Genomic DNA, 21,847 nt, shown 5'->3' on the forward strand with positions numbered 1-21,847 from the left:
CGAGGGGGAGAATGAGACTATGAGTCATCAAGTTGAGGGGGAGAATTTGCAATTACCTTTAAATGATCAACAGGAACATCATTTTGAGGGGGAGCATCAAGATGAACATCATGTTGAGGGGGAGCATGATGAAATAGAGACAATTAATCTTGATGAAAATGATGAATTTCATGAATTAAATGATAATTTTTATGTTGCAGGATCTGAAAATGAAGATATGTACGAAGATGCACCATTGTAATTCAATCCTGATTTTCCACCACTTGAGAAATAGACAATGAATCATCCCAAAGAACAAGTGATTGGAAATCCACAAGATGGTGTGTTGACAAGATCTCAAATTCGTGCGAAAAATGAGGTACTGAATGCGAACCAAGAATTATGTATGTTTAATGTTTTTATTTCAAAAATAGAGCCAAAGACAGTAAAGAATGCTATGGAACACTCAGATTGGGTTGTTGCTATGCAATCTGAACTGGCTGAGTTTGAACAAAACAAGGTTTGGAGATTAATTCGTAATCCTTCTGATGTTTCGATTGTCGGATTAAAATGGATTTTTAAAAATAAACCGACAAAGATGGCAATATTATTCGAAATAAAGTTAGACTAGTTGTTAAAGGCTATTCGCAACAAGAAGGAATAGACTATGAAGAAACATTTTCTCCTGTCGCAAGACTCGAAGCAGTTCACATATTTTTAGCTTATGCAGCTCACAAAGACTTCGATGTTTTTCAAATGGACATTAAGTGTGCATTCTTAAATGGAGAACTAGAAGAAACAGTTTATATTGAACAACCATCAGGATTTATAAATGAGGAACATCCTGATCATGTTTACATACTAGACAAAGCAGTTTATGGGTTAAAACAAGCACCAAGAGCCTGGTACGCAACACTTACAAATTATTTGAAATAATCTAAATTTAAACAAGGATCAGTTGACCCCACATTATTTTGCAAGAAAGTTGGCAATCATCTTATGTTTGTTTAAATTTATGTTGATGATATTATTTTTGGCTCAACTGACCCAGCATTGTCTACTGAATTTGAAAATCTCATGAAGAGTCAATTTGAAATGAGCATGATGGGAAAAATTAATAATTTTCTTGGTTTAAATATAAGACAGAACAGGGATGGAATTTTAATCAACCAAGAAAAATATACAAAGAATCTGCTCGAAAAGTTTGGAATGACAAACAACACGAAGCTTAGAGTACCAATGGCAGTGGGAACAAGATTAACTCCTTCGTTAGATACTCCTGCTGTTGATTTAACACTTTATCGAAGCATGATAGGGTCTTTATTGTACTTAACTGCAAGCAGACCTGATATTATGTTTTCAGTATGTAATTGTGCTAGGTATCAAGCTAATCCCAGAGAACCTCACTTAACTGCAGTGAAAAATATTTTTCGCTATCTTAAGGGGACATTTTCGTTAGGACTTTGGTATCCTTTGAAATCGGGATTCTTCATTCAAGCTTTTTCAGATTCTGATCTAGGAGGATGTACTTTGGATAGAAAAAGTACAAGTGGTGGATGTTAACTATTGGATGGAAAATTGGTGAGTTGGTAGTCGAAGAAGCAAACTTGTGTTGCTATATCAACTGCTGAAGCTAAATATATTTCAGCTGCTACTTGCACTTCGCAAATCATTTAGATTCAGAATCAACTTCGTGATTATGCTATAAATATGAAAAAGATTCCCTTGTAGTGTGATTCTCAAAGTGCAATTCGCATTTGTCATAATCCAGTACAACACTCAAAGACAAAACATATTGCTCTTCGATATCACTTTATCAAAGATCATGTGGAAGATGGGAATATCAAAGTACATTTTGTTAAAACCACTGAACAACTTGCTGATATTTTTACTAAACCTCTTGATGAAAAATCATTTGTGAGAATTTTAGCAGGTTTAGGGATGATCGATGCGAATTCAGTGCCAAAATCAATCACTCAAGAATGAAAGGTCCATTCAGCAGCTCTGAATCAGAATCATTCAGAAGTTACTGTTCGTTAAGCGGCTTCGCATTCGCACATTTAGTAACTGAGGTTCAATTTAATTTTATTCTTTTCTGCTTTGCGAAAAACACGAAAAACCCAAAATATTTTCATTTGTTTGTCTATTTTTTGAAAAAAAAATTCAAAAACAACAAAAAGATTTTCTTTTATTTTGTCTTTCATTTTCGAAAAATATAAAACTCAAAAATATTTTCTTAAGATTGTTAAAATTAGATTTCGTTTTTGTTCTTTTATATTTGAAAAATACAAAATCACAAAAATATTTTTCTTTTAACTTTGTTCTTTAAGTTTTGTGTGTTTTTAGTATTAGTCAAGAGCAAAATGCGAAGAGGTCATGCTTATGTTTCTATGGGAAGGTATCATTTCTTTCAATTATGTACTAGTTAGGATGTCCCTAGAAGCATGTTGCAGCATGATGACCCAAGCCTCATATGACTCTATGTGTGAGAAACGAAAGCCTTAATGAAATTATCTTATGAAAATTTCTTCCAAATCAGGCTTATATTCACATTAGTCAAAAGAGCTACCTTACTCTTCTCAAATGAGTAAAGAGTTTTCTGTTTGGTCCACAAATAACAGAGGTACATTCGATCTTATAACCAATCTTTTTCATCACAAAATTTCTTAACACGATACACACACAAAAACACATGTCCATGAGGTCACTTGATCAAACCAATCGTGATTTAGACATGTCATCATTATGTGTTAATGATATTGTTTCATGAGTCCGTGAAATAAGTGAAACCTATAAACTTCACAAATTAAGGAATTGACGGGGAACTATGTTCCATATTTTTACGAAACACTTGTTTCTGTACCTAATATTTCATATACTCCAAATTATATTCATTCTTATGAGTGATCCTGATCAAATTTTCGAAGTCCACGAAGTTTGTTTCCCAACAGGGTCCAGCACTTAAATTTTTTTTGAATATAATTTCCGTGTGAGTATATATCTGAAATCCTTGTCACTTTTCAAAAATAATCCAAAGCAATCTTGTTCCTGAACACAATGTTCAAACAAGTAATTTCGATTACAATTACTCACCTTATGTTTAGGATGATATGTAACGAAATTCGCAAACCACCATATTAAGCCTATAAAAGAAGCCCTTTGATACTTCTCTATAAGTATTCGATTGTATGTCATGGGAAAATGCGAAAGCAATTGATTACCTCTCTTGGTAATTAATGAAGTAACCTTTGCCCGGGGTTTTACTGCTTTGTGTCAATAAATTTTGACATCACAGAATCCCAAATTTTTTTAACTTGCTTCTTATCTCATTTATTTGAATCACATGCACTCACGAAATCCTTGAGGTTCTAAGTAATACCAACTTAGGCTGAAGATTTCGCAAGACTGGTAAATGACTTCGTTTAAAATCCCATGAACAAAAGAGCCCAACCTCGATACCGAAGGGTCTTCTTTTACATAGCTGTACTCACGAACAGTTTCCAGTAACCATTGGCCCAAGTTTCAAGGCACTTTATGGGGCATGATCATTACAACGGCTATTGATTGCACGTTTACAGGAACACGTAGCCTACTCTATTTTTGGAAACGATTCATCTTTGAGATTAACATATAAAGGGATAATATTTTCTGAGAATCATTACGCGATTCAAAATTCTCAGACGAACAAAAAGCCCTAATCTTTCTTTCAAGAAATTTCTCAGATTAACAATGGCTGCTACTCAATCAAACACAGAAGAAGTTATTTCACAGTCCCTCATGAAGATTCAAAGCACAAATTTCCAAGTTGATCCGAATGTCTCATCTTACCCAGAAGAATTGAATATGTTGATCGTTGCACTGAAAAGATCAGCATTGTCAACTGTTATGTTCAGTTCATTCCCAGTTCCTATGACTTGGTTGTTAATGACGGCATCAACTGCGTCATACAACTATGCAACAGATGTGATAACCTTCAACCTGGTGAATAACAAGAGGGTTCGTCTTACTAAGAACATGTTCATCGACTTCTTGAACATTCCTCATCACCCACCGTTCTTTAAGCCAACCAAATCACAGATTATCTTCATGTTCAATGAGATGGGACATCAACCCACTCTTGAAAAGATAAGTGATTTCAGGAAATCAAGCTTACCATGTATTTGGAACTTCTTGTTTGGTATTTTTCTACGATGCTTGACCGGAAGGAGTGTCGGTCTAGACAGGGGAAGAATGGAGGTTTATGCAATGGTTATGGGACTTTACTACGATCTAAGTGTCGATTATGGAACTCAACTTTGGAAAGAGTTCAACAAAAGCTTAGAAAACACCAGTGTTGATAAGGGGATTTCTTGTGCAAGGTACTGGAGTTTGATTTTGGAAAAAGTATATGCGAAAGAAGGAATTCAAGTTCCTGAAGGAGTAGATGTCGCAAAGTTCTCTTTGTATCAATTTCCCAAAGCTGTTGAAGATGATGCGAATATCTTCACAAGTGTTGCAAGAATTCCTGATGCAATGCTTCTCAAAGTGTCCTCTACTCACAAGGTGTTAGTTCGATATATGAAGACTTTTGATCCTAATGTGCAAACTGGAGTGCTACTTGAAGTCAGTGGTGAGTCATCCAAGAAGAAGAAGAAGACTCAAAAGGAGGAAAAACACGAATCTCCAAAAGTATCAAAGGCTGAATAGGTTGAGAAAGTCGAGCCTTCTACCAAACCTGCGAAGGAGATCATACCGACTAAGTCAGGGGTCTTAAAGAAGCTTCACAAGTTGTCACATAAGAAGACTGCCTCTCCTACTATTCGCAAAACTGAAGTGAGTAGTAAGGGGGCTATGTTTAGAGAAATTTCGGCTCCTATTTCTCCTATGTCAAAGAAAAGAGCTGCTCAAGATGTTGCGAAGCACATTACTAAGAAGCTGTACAAGAAAAGGAATATGATTATTCGCAATGAGTCATCAGAAGATGAAGTGGTTCCTGAGACTCCACCTGTATCAACTGCACCAATGGTAAACATCTCTCTTCCCATTACTTCGCAAATATCCACTACAACAACCATTCCACTCGAAGTAGTCACTACCAAATCAGTTCATGAGGAGGTACCTACTTCTGATATGGTTGTTAACGTATCTGATATGGGGACACCTATCATGAGTGTCGAAACTACAATGTCAATCATTTTATCTACTTCATTACCCATCTCATCTGAAAACTTATCTACTTCATTACCACCATTCATTCTCCCGAATACAAATATAACCACATCATCCTTCTTTGATCATCCTTTACAACATCCCTTCACCACATTGTTTCCATCACAATCCCCTGAAACACCACAACCTATACCTTCGCAAGCTTAGTCTGATGAAGAAACCGAAGGAGGAGGTTTTGGAGGAACATTTGAAGCTTTACACTTTGATTCAGAGGAGGAGTAAATCCCTGATCATATGCTTATGTCAGGTAAGCAATTTAAAATCCTGAATCGAAAGTTAAATGCAATCCTTCAATCACAAGCTGATTCCGATACAAAGTCTTCTATATCGGGTTTGGAGGTTGAAACAATGATCAAAGCTGTAGAGAAAAGAATAGATGCGAAAGTTGATGACTCTGATAAGAATAATGAGCTTCGCATTCAGGCTCAAGGGAAATCTTTTGATGGTGCTGTAAAAGATCTGACAATTGCTACAAAAGAACGATATGTTCTTTTTGTACAAGACGTGAAGAAGGTCAGGGAAGATGTCAACTTCAAGGTTGAGGAGTTAAAGAAGGAGATTGCAAAAGAGCTTCAAGATCTTAATTCGCAAAACTTGGAAGTGCAAAAACGTGTTGATGTTGTTGCTGAAGCACTTACCAAGATTGTCACTGATTATCAATCACTTGCTCCAGTTATCGAAGCCAAGCACAGAGAAGATAAGGAGCAGTTCGCAAAACTAATTCAGTTGGTGAGTGAATTAAAAAGTTGTGTTTCGAAGCCTTCTCAACAATCAATTCTGACTTCGGAATTCTTAACGCTTAAAGTCAATACTTTGGAGCAAGCTATTCAGAAGGCATTGGCCCCAATAACAAATTTTACTTCCGTTTTACCGAAGAATGCCCCACCTGCTTTCACAGGGGTGAAACGGGGAGAAAGAAAAGGAAGTAAAGGGGATGATGCAAAAACCATTGGAAAGCTACATTCGAATCAACTTAAAATAACTTTGCATGTACTCACGAAACCAATTCCTTCAACAATAGTAACAACAAAGCCATTTACAAAGCCAATTCCTAAGAGAATTATAATTGGTTCAACAGAAGGAGGGAGTTCGAGTGCGAAACCTCAAATAGTGAATACTGGAAAAGGTAAAGAGGTGGCCTATGAAAAGTCTAAAGAAGAAAAGAAAGCAGAGGCTGAAGCTGAAATGGAAAAACAAAGACAGATTCGAAGCATTCTAAGGCAAAGAGCAAATGATCCACCAACTTTGAACAAGGGTGATCCTGCGAAGTTGTACTCATTCGAAACCATTGAATCTAAAGTCTTGGGAAATCACTTGTACGATTTTGAGAAAAAGCCTAGAAGAAGTTATGATGTTGCGAATTCATACAGATGCCAACTTGACTTCTCGATAAACGAAATGATGTTTATCACAGCGCAATACAAGATCAGTGAAAAGTTTGAAAATGTTGATGAATACACCTACATGAAAATCAGATTTCATGTTGTACTTGCGAAGGATCAAGAGGAAGTTTGGTCTCTGATGAAGATAAAGAAAGTGCTAACTATCAAGAAGGATGAAATGTTCGAGAACATGCTTCAAAATTTTCGATATTTCGTTGTCCGAGCAGATAACAAGCCTTTTGATTTTACCATTGCTGACTTTCCCTTAATGAATCTAAATGATCTCATTCAAGTGGCTCTTATCCTGAAGGACATGGAAGAAAACAAGATCAAAGGATATGATACTGATGTGTTCAGATTTGGTTTCACACATATCAAAATATTCATAGATAACTACTATGATTGTTTGGCGTTAACTGATGAAGAACTCGCATCAGGCCTTGGAAGAAAAGTCATAGTTCCTTGGGAATCAACATTGCCTCAACCAGAATTGAAGAAGTTTGCAGACGGGGAGATATGCCTTAAACCTTTTGGCATGGTTTTCGCAGGCAAAGGCACCAAGGGGAAGCCTAAAAGATTTTTGTTTCAAGTCTCAGAGATTGAAAGATACACCACTTCGCAAATATACAAATTTCATTGTTCGTATGAATAATTGCACAAATAATAATGAAGGAGACAGGAAGGAGCTTAAAAAGATCATCACTTGGTATTCATAAATCCGTAGAACAATGCACCCAGTTGTTCAGAATCTCACAAACTGAATAACTTCGACTGTTTACAAAGGGGGAGAATGTAGAGTCTAGAAATTGTAAAAGTCGAAGTGTCTGTTCTTAGTTTCGCATGTTAATTATTTTACTAAGTCTTCATTTGTGCGAAGCGTATTGTTAAGGACTTAGTATATTTTTTGTACACTCATGTTTCCTATAAATAGGGACTGAGGTTAGAAGTAGAGAAAGGATTGATTCAACGAGTGATTCACTAGTCATTCGCATATTTCTCTACTTAAGTCTGTAATCAGTTTCTTCATCAATATAAGATCTGATTAATATTTACTCCTTGTGTTCATACTTTTCATTAATATAATCATGATTGCTTTCTAAATCTCGATTACAATTCTCATCATAAAGTGTTTATCAAACACAAATAGTTGAGCGACTCAGCCAAAATGGTCTGAGTTGACTCAGTCAGACCAATATCAAACACAACCTTAGAAAATGATGACCATAAGATAGATAGTTCCCGAGACACTATAGTTATGCCATGATATTGAGGGATATTAAATTTTAGGTTTAGTGAGATCCCATACAAATTATGTAATATAGTTTTAACTGTCACATGTTTTTGTTTATGATGATTCTTATACTTTTTCATGTTTAGGATGATTTGGTTGCAACCAAAACATGCTTCATCCTATATTTAGGATATCCCGATCGTGGATAAAAAAAAATGTGGTGTTACAGATTACGCTTGTAGTAGTGCACGTAGGAAATTGAATGGGTTAGTTTATTTATGGAACCCTTCAGTTTTTCGTAAGCCAGATGTCATGTGTATTAACAATATGATCATTGTTGAAGGAGAATGTGTATTTTGTAAATTCATATGCTACATGATAAACATTCATGCTTTGAGATGATTTTGCTAAATGTTTGGTGACTTCAATGTAGTAAGGGAGCCGGTTGAGAGACTTGGTTTTGCGTTCTCTCAAAATTCAGCTAATCATTGTAATGATTTTATTATGCAAGCGGTTTTACACGATGTAAAAATGAGGAGAGGGAGGGGGGTTCTTTTATGAGAATTAGAAAAAAAAAACTAAGTAAACTTGACAAAGTTTTGGTGTCTGATGGTCACTTGAAATTTTCCATAATATTATTTGTAGAAGCAATTACTAGTTTTATATCAGATCATCGACTGACTCTCTTGATGAACATGATTAGTGACTATAGAGTTATTCCATTCAAGATCTATAACTCTTCGATGGATATTGAATGCTTTGATGGGATCGTAATATATATATTATAAATTACTATTAAAAAAATTATTGTACGGTAAACCACTTATCATAATTAATTAGTATTGTTAACTAAATTTAAATAACATTATTTTATGTTTAAATATATATTTTATTTTTATTTTTACGTTTATTTAACATTAATTAATTAATTTATAATCATTATTAAAAATACAACTAAAAAATCTTAAGAATTTCAAATACATGTGGTGAAAAGAAAAATGTCTTTTATTAGAATAGTATATAATATAGTTATAGATAGATATATAGATTTATTTATTTATTTATTTTCATTTAAGTTTCTTTTAAATCCTTGTAATTAATTAAAGTTATAATTAATTCCATTTTAATTAATTTAATCGCTTAAATACTATTATGCTTTCATCATTTTGTTCATTTTTTTCATCAAAATAATTATTTGTAACATTTTTACTTTTCCTAATTTCCGAAACTCCTAGCTCTAAAGTGTGGGTGTCACATTAGGTATACAAGTTGGTGAAAAATATGGCTAGTTCAAGATTGGAGAAAATTGGTGGATTAGTATTAGAAAAAAAAAAATTATAAATGGAAACTTAATATGCTCTCTACATGTTGTCGATCCATGCTCATGTCTTAGTTCTTGGATAAATAGGAACTTTTATATATATATATATATATATATATATATATATATATATATATATATATATATATATATATATATATATATATGATTTTCCGTGTAGGTAAAAAACATATTCCTGGAAGCGCTTAGAGTCATTTTTTTGGGATTAGTTGATGAGTCTTGAGTCTTGACAAATGTGTTGGGCTAAATGAGATCTCGTCTTTGTTGAAAAACGAAATAAAGGGATTGATATTTGTGGGATTAAGTCGTTCAATTTGACATTGATTCATAAATCTAAATGAAGATTCATTACAAAAGAAGGTGTGTTATGGGTTAATGTTGTGCAAGCTTTACATAATATGGATGGTGGTTTTCGGTCTGGTGAGTCTTGGGTTCGAGGATCCAGAGTTGGCATCAGATTGTTACGTCAATTCGCAAAATGAATTCTTTTCTTGTTTACCCTAAGAAAACTGAGTATCGGTGATAAAACAAAATTATGGATCGATCGGTGGGTTGGAGATATCACTTTAAAAAATCGATTTCATAGAACTTTAGCATTAGAGACTAATAAGGAGTGTTTGATTAGAGATAGAAAGGATAATAACTTGTGGAATTGTAGATGGAGGCGTAGTGTTCACGGTGGTATTGAGAAGATACAACTACATGACTTGTTGGAGCTTATTTACGACTTTGTCAAGATTAGGGTAGATGATAGATGAGTTGGGGTTTAGACAGGTCAACTGATTTCATGGTTAAAGATACTAGAAAGTTTATTAGAATATACTAATGGTGAAACAAGGTGGAATTGTTTCATGTAGCAAAAAATAAACATTATAGTTTGGAGGGGTTTGGCGAACTGACTTCCTGCATAACAAAACTTGGTTGATAAAACAGTTGATGTGACTTCGATCTTATATCTTGTATGTTCTGAGCATGTGGAAAATTTATTGCATTTGTTTGTCAAGTGTGAAGTCGCAACTCACACGTGGACTGCTATTACTCGGTAGATAGATTTTGAGTTACCTTATTGAGATTCGATCTCGGCCATTTTTGAGTAGGTGGATTTGTTGCATTTATTGAGTACAAAAAAGTTACAGTGGTTGCTATTATGATGACTACTTTGTGTGATATGGAAGTTTTGAAATGACATTATCAATCTATTGTTGATTATGTGTGTGTGATTTGCTAATTAGAATCGTAAACTAGTCATAAAGTTCATTGTAATCCCCCACCACCCTCTAACTCATTGATAGTGTGGTATATACTATAAAATTAAATTCTAAGTAGAAGAATATTTATTCCACAAAAGTTAAAATACAAAAGTAACATCAATTATTTGTATTAAGTGAATAACAAAAAGTTTTTCATTATAATAATAAAAATAATACCAATAATTGCATTACACTACATAAACAACATACGTATACATCTACACATATATGAGATATTCATAGCTGCCATATAATTATTTGAGTTGTATTTTTATTATAATAATAAGATCGATAATTTTTATATAAAAAACGCTAATAATTGTCAATATTAATAGTTTTTGTTAAGTAAAAATGCAACCAAATTAGTTTTATCTCAATATGTTATGTTTCATGCTTTCTCCATTCGTGGACTTATAAAAATGTATGAATAAAGATATTTGTATCAATATAGATTGTATTCTTTTATAGAAGGCAAATAAAAATATATTTTAATTATTAATATGTGAATGTTTTCATGTAATTTTATTATTTTAACATGATAAACAGTTAAACACCATAAGAAAAATAACAAATAATTTGATTCGATAAATTATCTAATTTTATATGTTTTTCTGACTTGGCAAAAAGACATGGCTTGATGAGAAAATCTAAGATATTCTCCAATTTCTTACCTGCGCCTAAAATTTACATATTTATTCCTTGTCTTATTTATACACCTCATTTATCTGAATACAAATTTTGTAAATATTATTTAAAAGAAAATTTTAATATCCTCCTTTAAAATTCTGTAAATCCCCAATTGACATTTGACTTTGTAATAAGTTTTTAGGGCAAGTGAACTGAATATCATGTGTTTTTGATGAAAGTAAACCATTCATCTTCAGTTTTCACATATATCCCCATTTCTTTCTACTTCTTTTTTACTACTTCCATATTCTTTCTTCTACTTCGTCCTTCTATTTTCAGCTCTGTTTCCTTGTATAACCCCACTTTCTACTTTCTTCCATAACCCAATAGATCATCACACAACAACAAGTTGCCATCTTTCTTTTCAATTTTCATACATTATCTAGGGTTCATGTATCTTTTAGTTCGTACACATGCTTATACCTCTCAATTTCTTATGATCGAAGCCGAAGAAAATGTATGATCAAGGTCCTAAATACGCAGTTCACCCTTTTCATTAGGTACACATACAGCACTCATGAAGTCAAACCATAGTAAGGTAAGTCCCCAAATTCGGTTTCTTCGTATAAGTTAATTTGTTTGCAATACTAGTTGTTAATTGGAAGGAAGTGAGAATCGATTGGGTATGAATCCTGAATTGGGTGGATATTGAAATTGTACCTGAAGATATGATTAGGGTTTATGCAATTGTTTGTTTTGATTCATAATATTTTCTATGTGAGAGTTTACCTGGACTGAAATTGTCTCTGGATGTTTCGATTTTGAAATATGATTAAGAAAAGTTAGAAGAATGGGGATCAATTATAAGATGGATCAATGATATGCGTTGCCAATTAATGTAAAACCATATGATATGGTTACATAAATGAAAAGTTCAGTTTTTTATTCTATAAGGTATATTACTCTACTGTGTGATGATCTGTTTTACAGCAGCTAGTCAAATTGATTACTTGACTCCTAAATAATTTGATTATCATAGGCAGAAGTAGGTTACCAAACACTAAAAACTAATACCTTAATTCATACAAATGATAGGTTCAATGGATTAGCTTTGGCACCTGATTTTTCTAATTGAAAAGGTGGATAACATAGAAATAAGGGATATCAAATAATCACTTTCAAAACACATTCATAGCTTACAATCAGTGAATACATCCATTCAGTTTTGTATTCATTAAGTCAATGTTGATGTAGCTTGATTATGAAAATTTTCTCCATGATTAATTCCTTATGCATATAAAATGTTTCCAGATCTTCATTTAGCTAAAAAGATTGTATCTTTGATTCTTTTCACTTCTCCAGAGGTAAGAAAACCGAGTGTGGATCACAATTGTGATGCTGAATGTTGCTTCCAGTTGTTGGGTTAGAGATGAATTCTGCAATGGATGACATCAGCATGATTCAACAACGACATCATCTTGTGGTTCGTGAACTCGGTGGAGAAATTGATTTAGAAATTGGGCCTGGTGATGATGACCCTTCATTTTCCCACACCCCTTTAATTACAGTTCCACCACAAGAATCTTCAGCTGATGATCATGAAGAGAACAAGAACATGGCAATTGTGTCCCACCTTCAAAGTGAAGATCAAGAGCTATTGAAATCACTTCCAGCTAAAAGAAAGAAGAAAGTGGTGAAAAGATGGAGAGAGGAATGGGCTGATACGTATAAATGGGCTTATGTTGATGTGAAAGAAGGGACAACAAGGATATTTTGCTCGATTTGTAGGGAGTATGGTAGGAAACATAGAAGAAATCCTTACGGAAATGAAGGAAGTAGAAATATGCAAATGAGTGCTTTAGAAGAACATAACAACAGTTTGCTTCATAAAGAGGCTCTTCGTCTGCAAATGGCTTCTAAAGATAAGATCATTGCTGATAAGCCCATATATGTAAAAGGTTGGTGTCTCTTAAATGAAAAAAAAATAGCAACATTCTACTTTGAAAAGTCTACCAATTATATTAATTTCATCCAAATACAAACCAATTCTCATTGTTGTAAATGGATATACATTATTTACAATTGGTTAAAAATTATACCTTAATAAGAGAAAAATCGAAAGTAGATTGCTATTTCTTGATGGTTTAACTTTTATGACAGCTCTCATGTCAAAATCAGCTGGATCGATTGTTGAAGCTGCACTAAAAAGAGATCCAAATGAGCTTGAGTTCATACAGTCTGTGCAAGAAGTTATTCATGCTCTTGAAAGAGTTATTTCAAAAAACTCCGGGTGAGTTTGAGTTTTCTCATTTGATATTTAGAGAATTAAAGCTACCAATTTTGAGTTTTGACCCATATAACTAAAACGGGTCGATTTGGGTTTAAAATCCAATCCCTAAGAGGCCACATGCGTACAATTACAAAAAAGAATCGTTAAAAGGGAAATAAACTAAATGCCTATAGTGTATTCAAATGCTTACACGCTCGTAAATTGTGTACAAAATTGAAAAAGGTGAATTACCCATTTTGACCTTGACCAATTACAACAGTTATGTGAACACAATGGAGCGATTATTAGAGCCTGAACGCACGATTATCTTCCGAGTTCCATGGGTTGATGATAGAGGTGAAATGCATGTTAATCGAGGTTTTAGGGTTCAATTTAATCAGACATTGGGTCCATGTAGGGGAGGCCTTCGTTTCCACCCTTCTATGAACTTAAGTATTGCCAAGTTTCTCGGTTTTCAACAGGTACTAAACCCTAAACCCTAAACCCAAAACCCTAAACATCTGATGATTTGACATTTTCTTTCTTTTATGTTTCATTTGAAAGACATTAAGAACTGCATTATCTCCTTATCGACTTGGAGGAGCATCAGGGGGAAGTGATTTTGATCCAAAAGGGAAAAGTGACAATGAGGTAGGTTATAGCTCTTGTCTTTAATCTTTACACAAAACTATAATTTTTATTAATAATTTTATTAACTTCTTTTGTAATTTATATATGTAAGATTATGCATTTCTGCCAGAGCTATATGGATGAGCTCTATCGTTACATGGGTCCCGATAAGGTTCTTTTTCTATTAATAAATCAATTATGTTTTCTAAATTTCATTTATTCTAAAAAAATGTAATCTTTTTTTTTTTTTGTTAAAATATCAGGATCTTCCTTCAGAGGAGATGGGTGTTGGTACCCGTGAAATGGGCTTTCTTTATGGTCAATATAGACGCCTAGCTGGACATTCTCAGGTGATGATTTGTTATTTTTATTTTATTGTTTTTGTTTATTATATCTATAATTGGTTAAACTTATGTCTTAATACAAAATGTATTCTTTTTTTTTTTTTTTTTTTTATATATATGATTACACAGGGAAGTTTCACGGGCCCACGTCTTAATTGGTCAGGCTCTAGCTTGCGTACTGAAGCTATGGGTTATGGACTCGTAATCCTTCTCTTTCTCTCTCTCTCTCTCTAATTATGAGATTATGCAATTTGTTGCATTTATGAAGAAAACGGTTTGAGTTTGACTAGTCAACTTGTGTGTGTGTGTGTTTTTTTATAGGTTTTTTTTGCACAACTTATACTAGCAGACATGAATAAAGAACTCAAAGGACTAAGGTTTGACACCTAACTATACTAGGATGATTTAAATTATAATATTATAATAAATAAATAAATACATGAAAGTACGTTGCTATTTCTTGCATTTGATTATAATTTTGTTTTATTTTGTGTTTCCAGATGTGTGGTTAGTGGGTCCGGAAAGATAGCAATGCATGTATTGGAGAAGCTCATTGCATATGGTGCTCTTCCTATAACTGTGTCAGGTAATTAAGCTTCAAGTTCTTGATTTCTAAATATGAAAAAAAAAACAGGCAGGTCGGGCAGGTAGATAACAACTTAAAATGGAACTTCGGGCAGTTAGATTACAGTTAACAAGTTAAGAATTTTCTACAGATTCCAAAGGTTATTTAGTGGATGAAGATGGATTTGATTTCATGAAACTATCTTTCCTTAGAGACATCAAAGCACAACATAGAACTTTAAGGTTCGTATAATCTCGTATTCCTTTACAAAACAACTTCATTTATAATTTATTCATATTTCTTTATTAATTTTTTTTTATTTGTTATATTCAGAGATTATTCAAAAACTTATGCACGTGCTAAGTATTATGATGAAGCAAAACCTTGGAATGAAAGATGTGATGTTGCTTTTCCATGTGCTTCACAAAATGAAATTGACCATAATGATGCCATTACTTTGGTCAACTCTGGTTGTCGTATACTTATTGAAGGTAATTTTCATTTTCATTTTTTTTTAAATTCTTTTGGGCCCCACATTTGTTACGCATGACATGTCATCACGATTCATATGTGTTTTTTAGGTTCCAACATGCCATGTACACCTGAAGCCATGGATGTGTTGAAAGGGGCCAATGTTTTGATTGCTCCTTCCATAGCTGCTGGAACAGGAGGGGTATGCCTGTAATTTTACGTGTTATGATCTTATCTAAAATGGCATTTTACTTTCTTTGAATTGAATCTTTATTTATTTATTTTTTTTGTATAAAAATTGTTCAGGTTGTTGCTGGTGAGCTTGAGCTAAAAGAATATAATTTGAACTGGGCACCCGAGGACTTTGAGTCTAAACTACAGGCAAGAAACAATTTCTCACTCTATTTTTTTTTCTTTATAGGGGCAATTTCGTCCAACTTATGCGAAAGTATAGGTCAACCTTTTAATATGCGAAATGACAAACAACCATTCGTTTCCCATTTTATGAGAAAACTCGAAATGAAAATTGTTGGATTTATTTTGAGATGTATGAAGTTTAAGTTTTTATTTATTTATTTATTTTTGTTAAAATGTTGTTGAAAACAAAAATGGCAGGAAGCAATTAAACAGACGTACCAACGAGCTCTAAAAACAGCAGCCGAATTTGGTTATCAGAAAGAAAGTCCCGAGTAAGATATTTTATCTGTCAGTTCTGACTCAGTCAGCAACTATCAAACAACCTCTAATTTTGTCCTATTGTATCAGTGTCAGTGTCAGTGTCGGTTTCAGTGTCACTGATGGCTGTTTAATTTGTGTGTGTGTTAGGGCATTGATACATGGTGCAGTGATATCTGCATTTTTGACAATTGCGAGTGGGATGTCAGAGCAAGGGTGTGTGTAGGTGACCCAACACAACGCAACAGATATTGAATTATTGATGTGTACATAAAGAGAGTTGTAGGTGAAGATGAAGGTGAGGTTTGTTGTTTGTAGATGACATATTGTGTGTTTAAATTAAATTTAGTATTGGGTGAAAATGGTGGGCATAGTGAGAACTGATAAGATAACTAATAAATTATCATGTGTTTTATAAGCTCCCGTTTAGGGTACATTTAAGTTGAGCATTCATTTAGACGTTAAGCTTATTCCTATTCCTATTCTTACTCCTATTGTTTTGATTTGTGACTTCTCTTATTAGCCTTCTAGGACTAATGATTTGTGGCATCCAAGAGGATAGTTTTATTTTTGTCATTAGGTGGAAACAATATTATTGCAAAGACAAGACGATAGTTTTATTTTTTTGAGAAAATGACAAAAATAGTCGTATAATTTAATTATTAAACAAATAATAGCAAAAAAAAATAAATAAATAACATAATCTTAAATATAACCACATATTTGGCAGGGGATCCATTGCGATTTGTAGTGGGCATTATGAAATTCTATAAACGACGACATTTAGCACCAAGAAACTTGTAAAATGGGTCACTGTGCAGTCCCAGTATTAACCGTGAAATGAAAAAAAAAAAAAAAAAAAGTACTATTTTTTTTTAGCATTTGAAGATGTTTTTTTGTGTTACTTATATTGAAAGACTATTTTTGCATCAAAAATAATATTGCGCAAACAAAGTCTTAGGCTGAGATACATTTTACAAAAAAAAATAGTATAAAACTGAGGAAAAGTAAAAAAAAAAATATCATATATATGGAGAACCAATGATAGTGCATTATGAAGAGGTTACGGTTAGGGGTGACATCGATAGTTGTTTTGTGTTTTTAGCTGACATGACAAGATACAACAACTTTTATATAACACAAATATAACATGACACGATGTTGTGCTTTGTTTTACTAACACGGAAACAACCCAATTAAAAACTGATAAAAACGACACACAAAAAAAATAAAATAAATCTTTATTTTATTTAATTCAAAATTAATCTTACAAAATACGACAAGCACATGTTAATATCGTATCGAATCTCAAACACGAACACAACACGATATGATGTCGTGTTTGTACACTTGACACGAACACAAACAAAAATTTGAATTTGAATTTGAATTTCTTCCAATGCTTTGTTTTATATCATGTATTGTTGTCGTATCGTGCCATGGATTGTACCCCTAGTTACAAATTTTATAGACTAAATTACAAGCGCCATGATGAGAGCCTAGTGGTTGAGAAGTGAAATTTCACACAAGTCCATGATTCAAACTATGACACAAAATATAGCTAATATTCCGCAATTGACCTTCCAAATAGGCTACTCAAATAAGATATGATTTACCAATTTTATAGACTCAATTACAAATAGAGATGAAAGAGGCTACATTCTTTATAATTTAGTCATCTTAATATTAACGGTTTGAACTTTGAACATGGAATGCCAAAAATTCAAAAGGAGTATTTTATAATCCATATAACAAGAATTTGGGCCTCATTCTCAAGTCCAAAAGTTAGCCCAGTCCAAAATTGGTCGTCTGAGTTTAAAAAAGCAGAGGGGTTTAATTGTAAATAATCAAAGTATGAGGATCTAAATTAAAACCAAGCTAGGGTTTTGATGGAGGCATATATAGAAGAATTACGTCTCCATGATCCGTCTTCAAGAACTCTCACAAGGGAAATCGCCGCCTTAGCAAAACCCTAACGGTATGTAATCTCAGCTTTAGCTACGGCGAATTATGTTCGTACATTTTGGTTTGTTAGGTCGTTTGTATGTTGAATGTTATCGACTCTGATTTGCAGTGAAGTAGGAGCAATGGCGACAGTACCAGGGCAGCTGATATGGGAGATCGTAAAGAAGAACAACTCTTTTCTCGTGAAGGAGTTCGGCAATGGAAATCAAAGCGTTCAGTTTAGCAAAGAGCCTAATAATCTCTACAATCTCAACTCATACAAACACTCTGGTAATCATTTCATCAATCAATACTTTCTTTTTCGTTTGCGATTTCCGCGCTAGCGTTTGCTCTCCATGATTTTTGTACACAGCTTCCTTCTAGAAACTGATATTTTCTACCACTCACAACCAATCAAAATCGATTTGCTTTTTGTCGCAACAATTTGGGGTTATTGATTTGAATGATAGATTTTTACAGTATGTTTGTTTGAAATATACTTGTAGGACTAGCCAACAAGAAGACAGTCACTATCCAGCCAGCTGGTAAAGATCAATCTGTGTTGCTTGCAACGACTAAAACCAAGAAACAGGGAAAACCTGCAAGTTTGCTTAACAAATCCATTATGAAAAAGGAGTTCTACCGCATGGCAAAGGCAGTTTCAAACCAGGTAAACCCCATTTTTGGAAAAAAAAAAACAGTCTGTATGTAGCTCTTAACTGATTCTGCAGTTTATATGATCTGAGAGTTGTATGATGCTGGTTTATTTTGAATAGGTGGGAGATAACTATTACAGGCCAGATTTGAAGAAGGCTGCACTTGCTAGGTTGAGTGCTGTGAGCAGGAGTCTTAAGGTCTCAAAATCTGGTGTGAAGAAGAAGAACAGACAGGCTTACAAGGTTGGTGGTAGGAAATGAAGCTCTGATCTGATATTTTTATCATAATTATCTTGTTATTCAATCATATTAATGTTTGGTTTGCATGAGGATAGTTAAATGTGCAACTCGTTTTGGTTTACACCAATTTTCAGAATACAATTTTGATGGTTTTTGGCCTGGTTATGAAAGTCTTTAACTATTGCTTATTATTTGTGAGGCATATGCCTGTCTTTTTTAAGCAGTTTTGTGTGTTGGTGTTGATTAGGGTTGTAAAAGAATTGAACAAAACACAAATTAGGGTTGTTCCTGTGTGTTTATTTGAGTTTTTAACTGAACATGCCATTGAACATAAACACACAAATGAATGAATGTTTTGTTAATATTTATTAGCTTAACAAATTACCTTGTATATGTTTGTTTGTTGTTAGTCTAAGACGATGAATGTATAGGATCATAAACACATGAACATGAATATGCAAATGAACCACATGTTAATTATATACATGGCCTACAATACAAAACATCTACACACATAAATGTTATGTTGGGGTAAAGCTGGTATTTTTTTCACAAACTTAAGGTGTATTTTTTTTTTGTTATTTCGCTATTATCTTAGCAAGTGTTATTGAAATGAAATAAATATCCCTTGTTATACATACGGCCATGATACTTTGGAAAAAGCGTTTGGAATAAATTATTAGCCACGGTGGCATATGGAGGGCCGTGAACAACGTTGCGCGCAGCCACGAAAATGTCATGTGCATCTCCTCACAAAGCAATATGTGATCATCTTCATGTGGAACAATGCTTGCTTGGGCCAAAATTTAACAACCTTATACTTGGAATTCGGTAGTTCTAACAAGAATCTTATTGGGGTGGAAAATTTCCAACATCTTAAATCACTCGAAATCTTTTTTTAATTATTTTTAAATGAATTATATGTTATTATTATAGCAACTAGTTTATAACGAACAATGATTATAAAATTAATTAAATTTATATATTAAAAACGAACAATGATTATAAAATTAATTAAACTTATATATTAAAGACTCAAAGTTGTTAATCAATTATTTTAAATAAATTTATTAAAATATATTTTTTTAGTTATATAAAATTATAATCGTTGATTTAAATAAATACATGAAGTTATATTTTCTTATAATTTGTATTAACTTTATTTTAGTTTTTATTTTAATGTTATTAATTTAATATAATTAAAATAAAAATTTTAAACTTTGAAATTTAAAATGAAGAAGAATCAATAGGTGAGAAGTGACATAATATTAATTATGTCACTTCAGGTCCATAATTTAACAACCTTATACTTGGAATCTCTAGTTCTAGCAAGAATCTTAATTGGGGGTGAAAATTTCCAACCGTCTTATATCATTCAAAATCTTTTCTTAATTATTTTTAAATGAATTATGTCATTATTATAGCAATTACTTTATAACATGGGAGAACAACAGTTACAAAATTAATTAAACTTTCATATTAAAGAATGAAAGTTATTAATCAATTATTTTAAATAAATTATTAATTAAGAGATTTTTTTTAGTTATATAAAATTATAATCGTTGATTTAATTAAATACATGACATTATATCAACTTATAATTTGTATTAACTTTATTTTAATTTTTATTCTAATGTTATTAACTTAATGTAATTAGAGTGAAAAATTTAAACTTTGAAATTTAAAATGGAGAAGAATCAATATGTGAGAAGTGACATAATATTAGTTATGTCACTTCAGGTCCATAATTTAACAACCTTATACTTGGAATCCCTGGTTCTAGCAAGAATCTTAATTGGGGGTGAAAATTTCCAACGTCTTAAATCATTCAAAATCTTTTCTTAATTATTTTTAAATGAATTATGTTATTATTATAGCAATTACTTTATAACCTGGGAGAACAATGGTTACAAAATTAATTAAACTTTCATATTAAAGAATGAAAGTTATTAATCAATTTTTTTAAATAAATTATTAATTAAAAGATTTTTTTAGTTATATAAAATTATAATCGTTGATTTAATTAAATACATGAAAGTATATCAACTTATAATTTGTATTAACTTTATTTTAATTTTTATTCTAATGTTATTAACTTAATGTAATTAGAGTGAAAAATTAAACTTTGAAATTTAAAATGGAGAAGAATCAAGGTGAGAAGTGACATAATATTCCATAATTTAACAACCTTATACTTGGAATCCCTAGTTCTAGCAAGAATCTTAATTGGGGGTGAAAATTTCCAACGTCTTAAATCATTCAAAATCTTTTCTTAATTATTTTTAAATGAATTATGTCATTATTATAGCAATTACTTTATAACATGGGAGAACAATCGTTACAAAATTAATTAAACTTTCATATTAAAGAATGAAAGTTATTAATCAATTATTTTAAATAAATTATTAATTAAGAGATTTTTTTAGTTATATAAAATTATAATCGTTGATTTAATTAAATACATGAAATTATATCAACTTATAATTTGTATTAACTTTATTTCAATTTTTATTTTAATGTTATTAACTTAATGTAATTAGAGTGAAAAATTTAAACTTTGAAATTTAAAATGGAAAAGAATCAATAGGTGAGAAGTGACATAATATTAATTAGGAGACTTAATAGTGTGACACATGGCAAAATGAGAATAAATCTATTCTTTTACTAGGTTATAACCTATGGAAACCACAGTTAACAAATTAAATGAATATTGATAGTTAAAATTAATAATAATTAATCAAAAAATTTATAAATACTTGTTTGTATACAACTTTAAAATTAGCAAAGTACAACAAATAAAAATCCGCTTTCAAAACAAGCCATATTTTATAAAATAAAACCTCGTTTAAGTTCAAATGACCATCTTGCCCTTTCTTTATTCCTTGCAATACAAAAAAAATTTATTTATATGATGTATTCATCATTTCATCAACCAAACTTTCAGATTACACTTCCATAATCCTTATATTCTTTTCTTTTACCATCTGGCTTTCCCTTTCATAGCCAAATGGCTTGTAATCAGCAATGTCTTGTA

General features: G+C 32.2%; 2 protein-coding genes across 3 annotated transcripts; both read left to right on the forward strand.

The window, feature by feature from the left end:
* Positions 1-11,265: 11,265 nt before the first annotated feature.
* Positions 11,266-16,438, forward strand: LOC145102914 (Amino acid dehydrogenase family protein). Of its 2 annotated transcripts, none has more exons than XM_079040434.1 (16): positions 11,266-11,617; positions 12,331-12,977; positions 13,180-13,309; positions 13,569-13,770; positions 13,853-13,939; positions 14,031-14,090; positions 14,182-14,268; positions 14,392-14,463; positions 14,584-14,639; positions 14,763-14,848; positions 14,979-15,069; positions 15,161-15,318; positions 15,409-15,500; positions 15,605-15,679; positions 15,914-15,987; positions 16,124-16,438. In XM_079040434.1, exons 2-16 carry the CDS (start codon positions 12,422-12,424, stop codon positions 16,197-16,199), a joined length of 1,902 nt encoding a protein of 633 aa, XP_078896560.1. In that variant the 5' UTR covers positions 11,266-11,617; positions 12,331-12,421; the 3' UTR covers positions 16,200-16,438. The 2 variants fall into 2 exon arrangements, with proteins under 2 accessions (XP_078896560.1, XP_078896559.1); XM_079040433.1 differs by having other exon boundaries at positions 12,382-12,977.
* A 1,379-nt stretch (positions 16,439-17,817) lies between these two features.
* LOC145102915 (large ribosomal subunit protein eL28y-like) lies at positions 17,818-19,004 on the forward strand. Its single transcript, XM_079040435.1, has 4 exons — positions 17,818-17,951; positions 18,048-18,208; positions 18,424-18,587; positions 18,694-19,004. The coding sequence occupies exons 2-4, from the start codon at positions 18,061-18,063 to the stop codon at positions 18,832-18,834; spliced, it is 453 nt and encodes a 150-aa protein (XP_078896561.1). The 5' UTR covers positions 17,818-17,951; positions 18,048-18,060; the 3' UTR covers positions 18,835-19,004.
* The last annotated feature ends 2,843 nt before the right edge of the window (positions 19,005-21,847 follow it).

This window comes from Lactuca serriola, chromosome 4, assembly GCF_051521515.1.
Source record: "Lactuca serriola cultivar US96UC23 chromosome 4, Lser_US96UC23_V15, whole genome shotgun sequence".
Classification (NCBI taxonomy): Eukaryota; Viridiplantae; Streptophyta; class Magnoliopsida; order Asterales; family Asteraceae; genus Lactuca; species Lactuca serriola.

Excerpts from the sequence above, each read along its gene's own strand:
- LOC145102914 (XM_079040434.1), top strand. The coding sequence starts at position 12,422 with ATGTTGCTTCCAGTTGTTGGGTTAGAGATGAATTCTGCAATGGATGAC. Across the intron at positions 13,310-13,568 it reads GTTATTTCAAAAAACTCCGG|TTATGTGAACACAATGGAGC; the intron begins GTGAGTTTGAGT and ends CAATTACAACAG. Across the intron at positions 15,319-15,408 it reads TTGTCGTATACTTATTGAAG|GTTCCAACATGCCATGTACA; the intron begins GTAATTTTCATT and ends TGTGTTTTTTAG.
- LOC145102915 (XM_079040435.1), top strand. The coding sequence starts at position 18,061 with ATGGCGACAGTACCAGGGCAGCTGATATGGGAGATCGTAAAGAAGAAC. Across the intron at positions 18,209-18,423 it reads CAACTCATACAAACACTCTG|GACTAGCCAACAAGAAGACA; the intron begins GTAATCATTTCA and ends ATATACTTGTAG. Across the intron at positions 18,588-18,693 it reads CAAAGGCAGTTTCAAACCAG|GTGGGAGATAACTATTACAG; the intron begins GTAAACCCCATT and ends TATTTTGAATAG.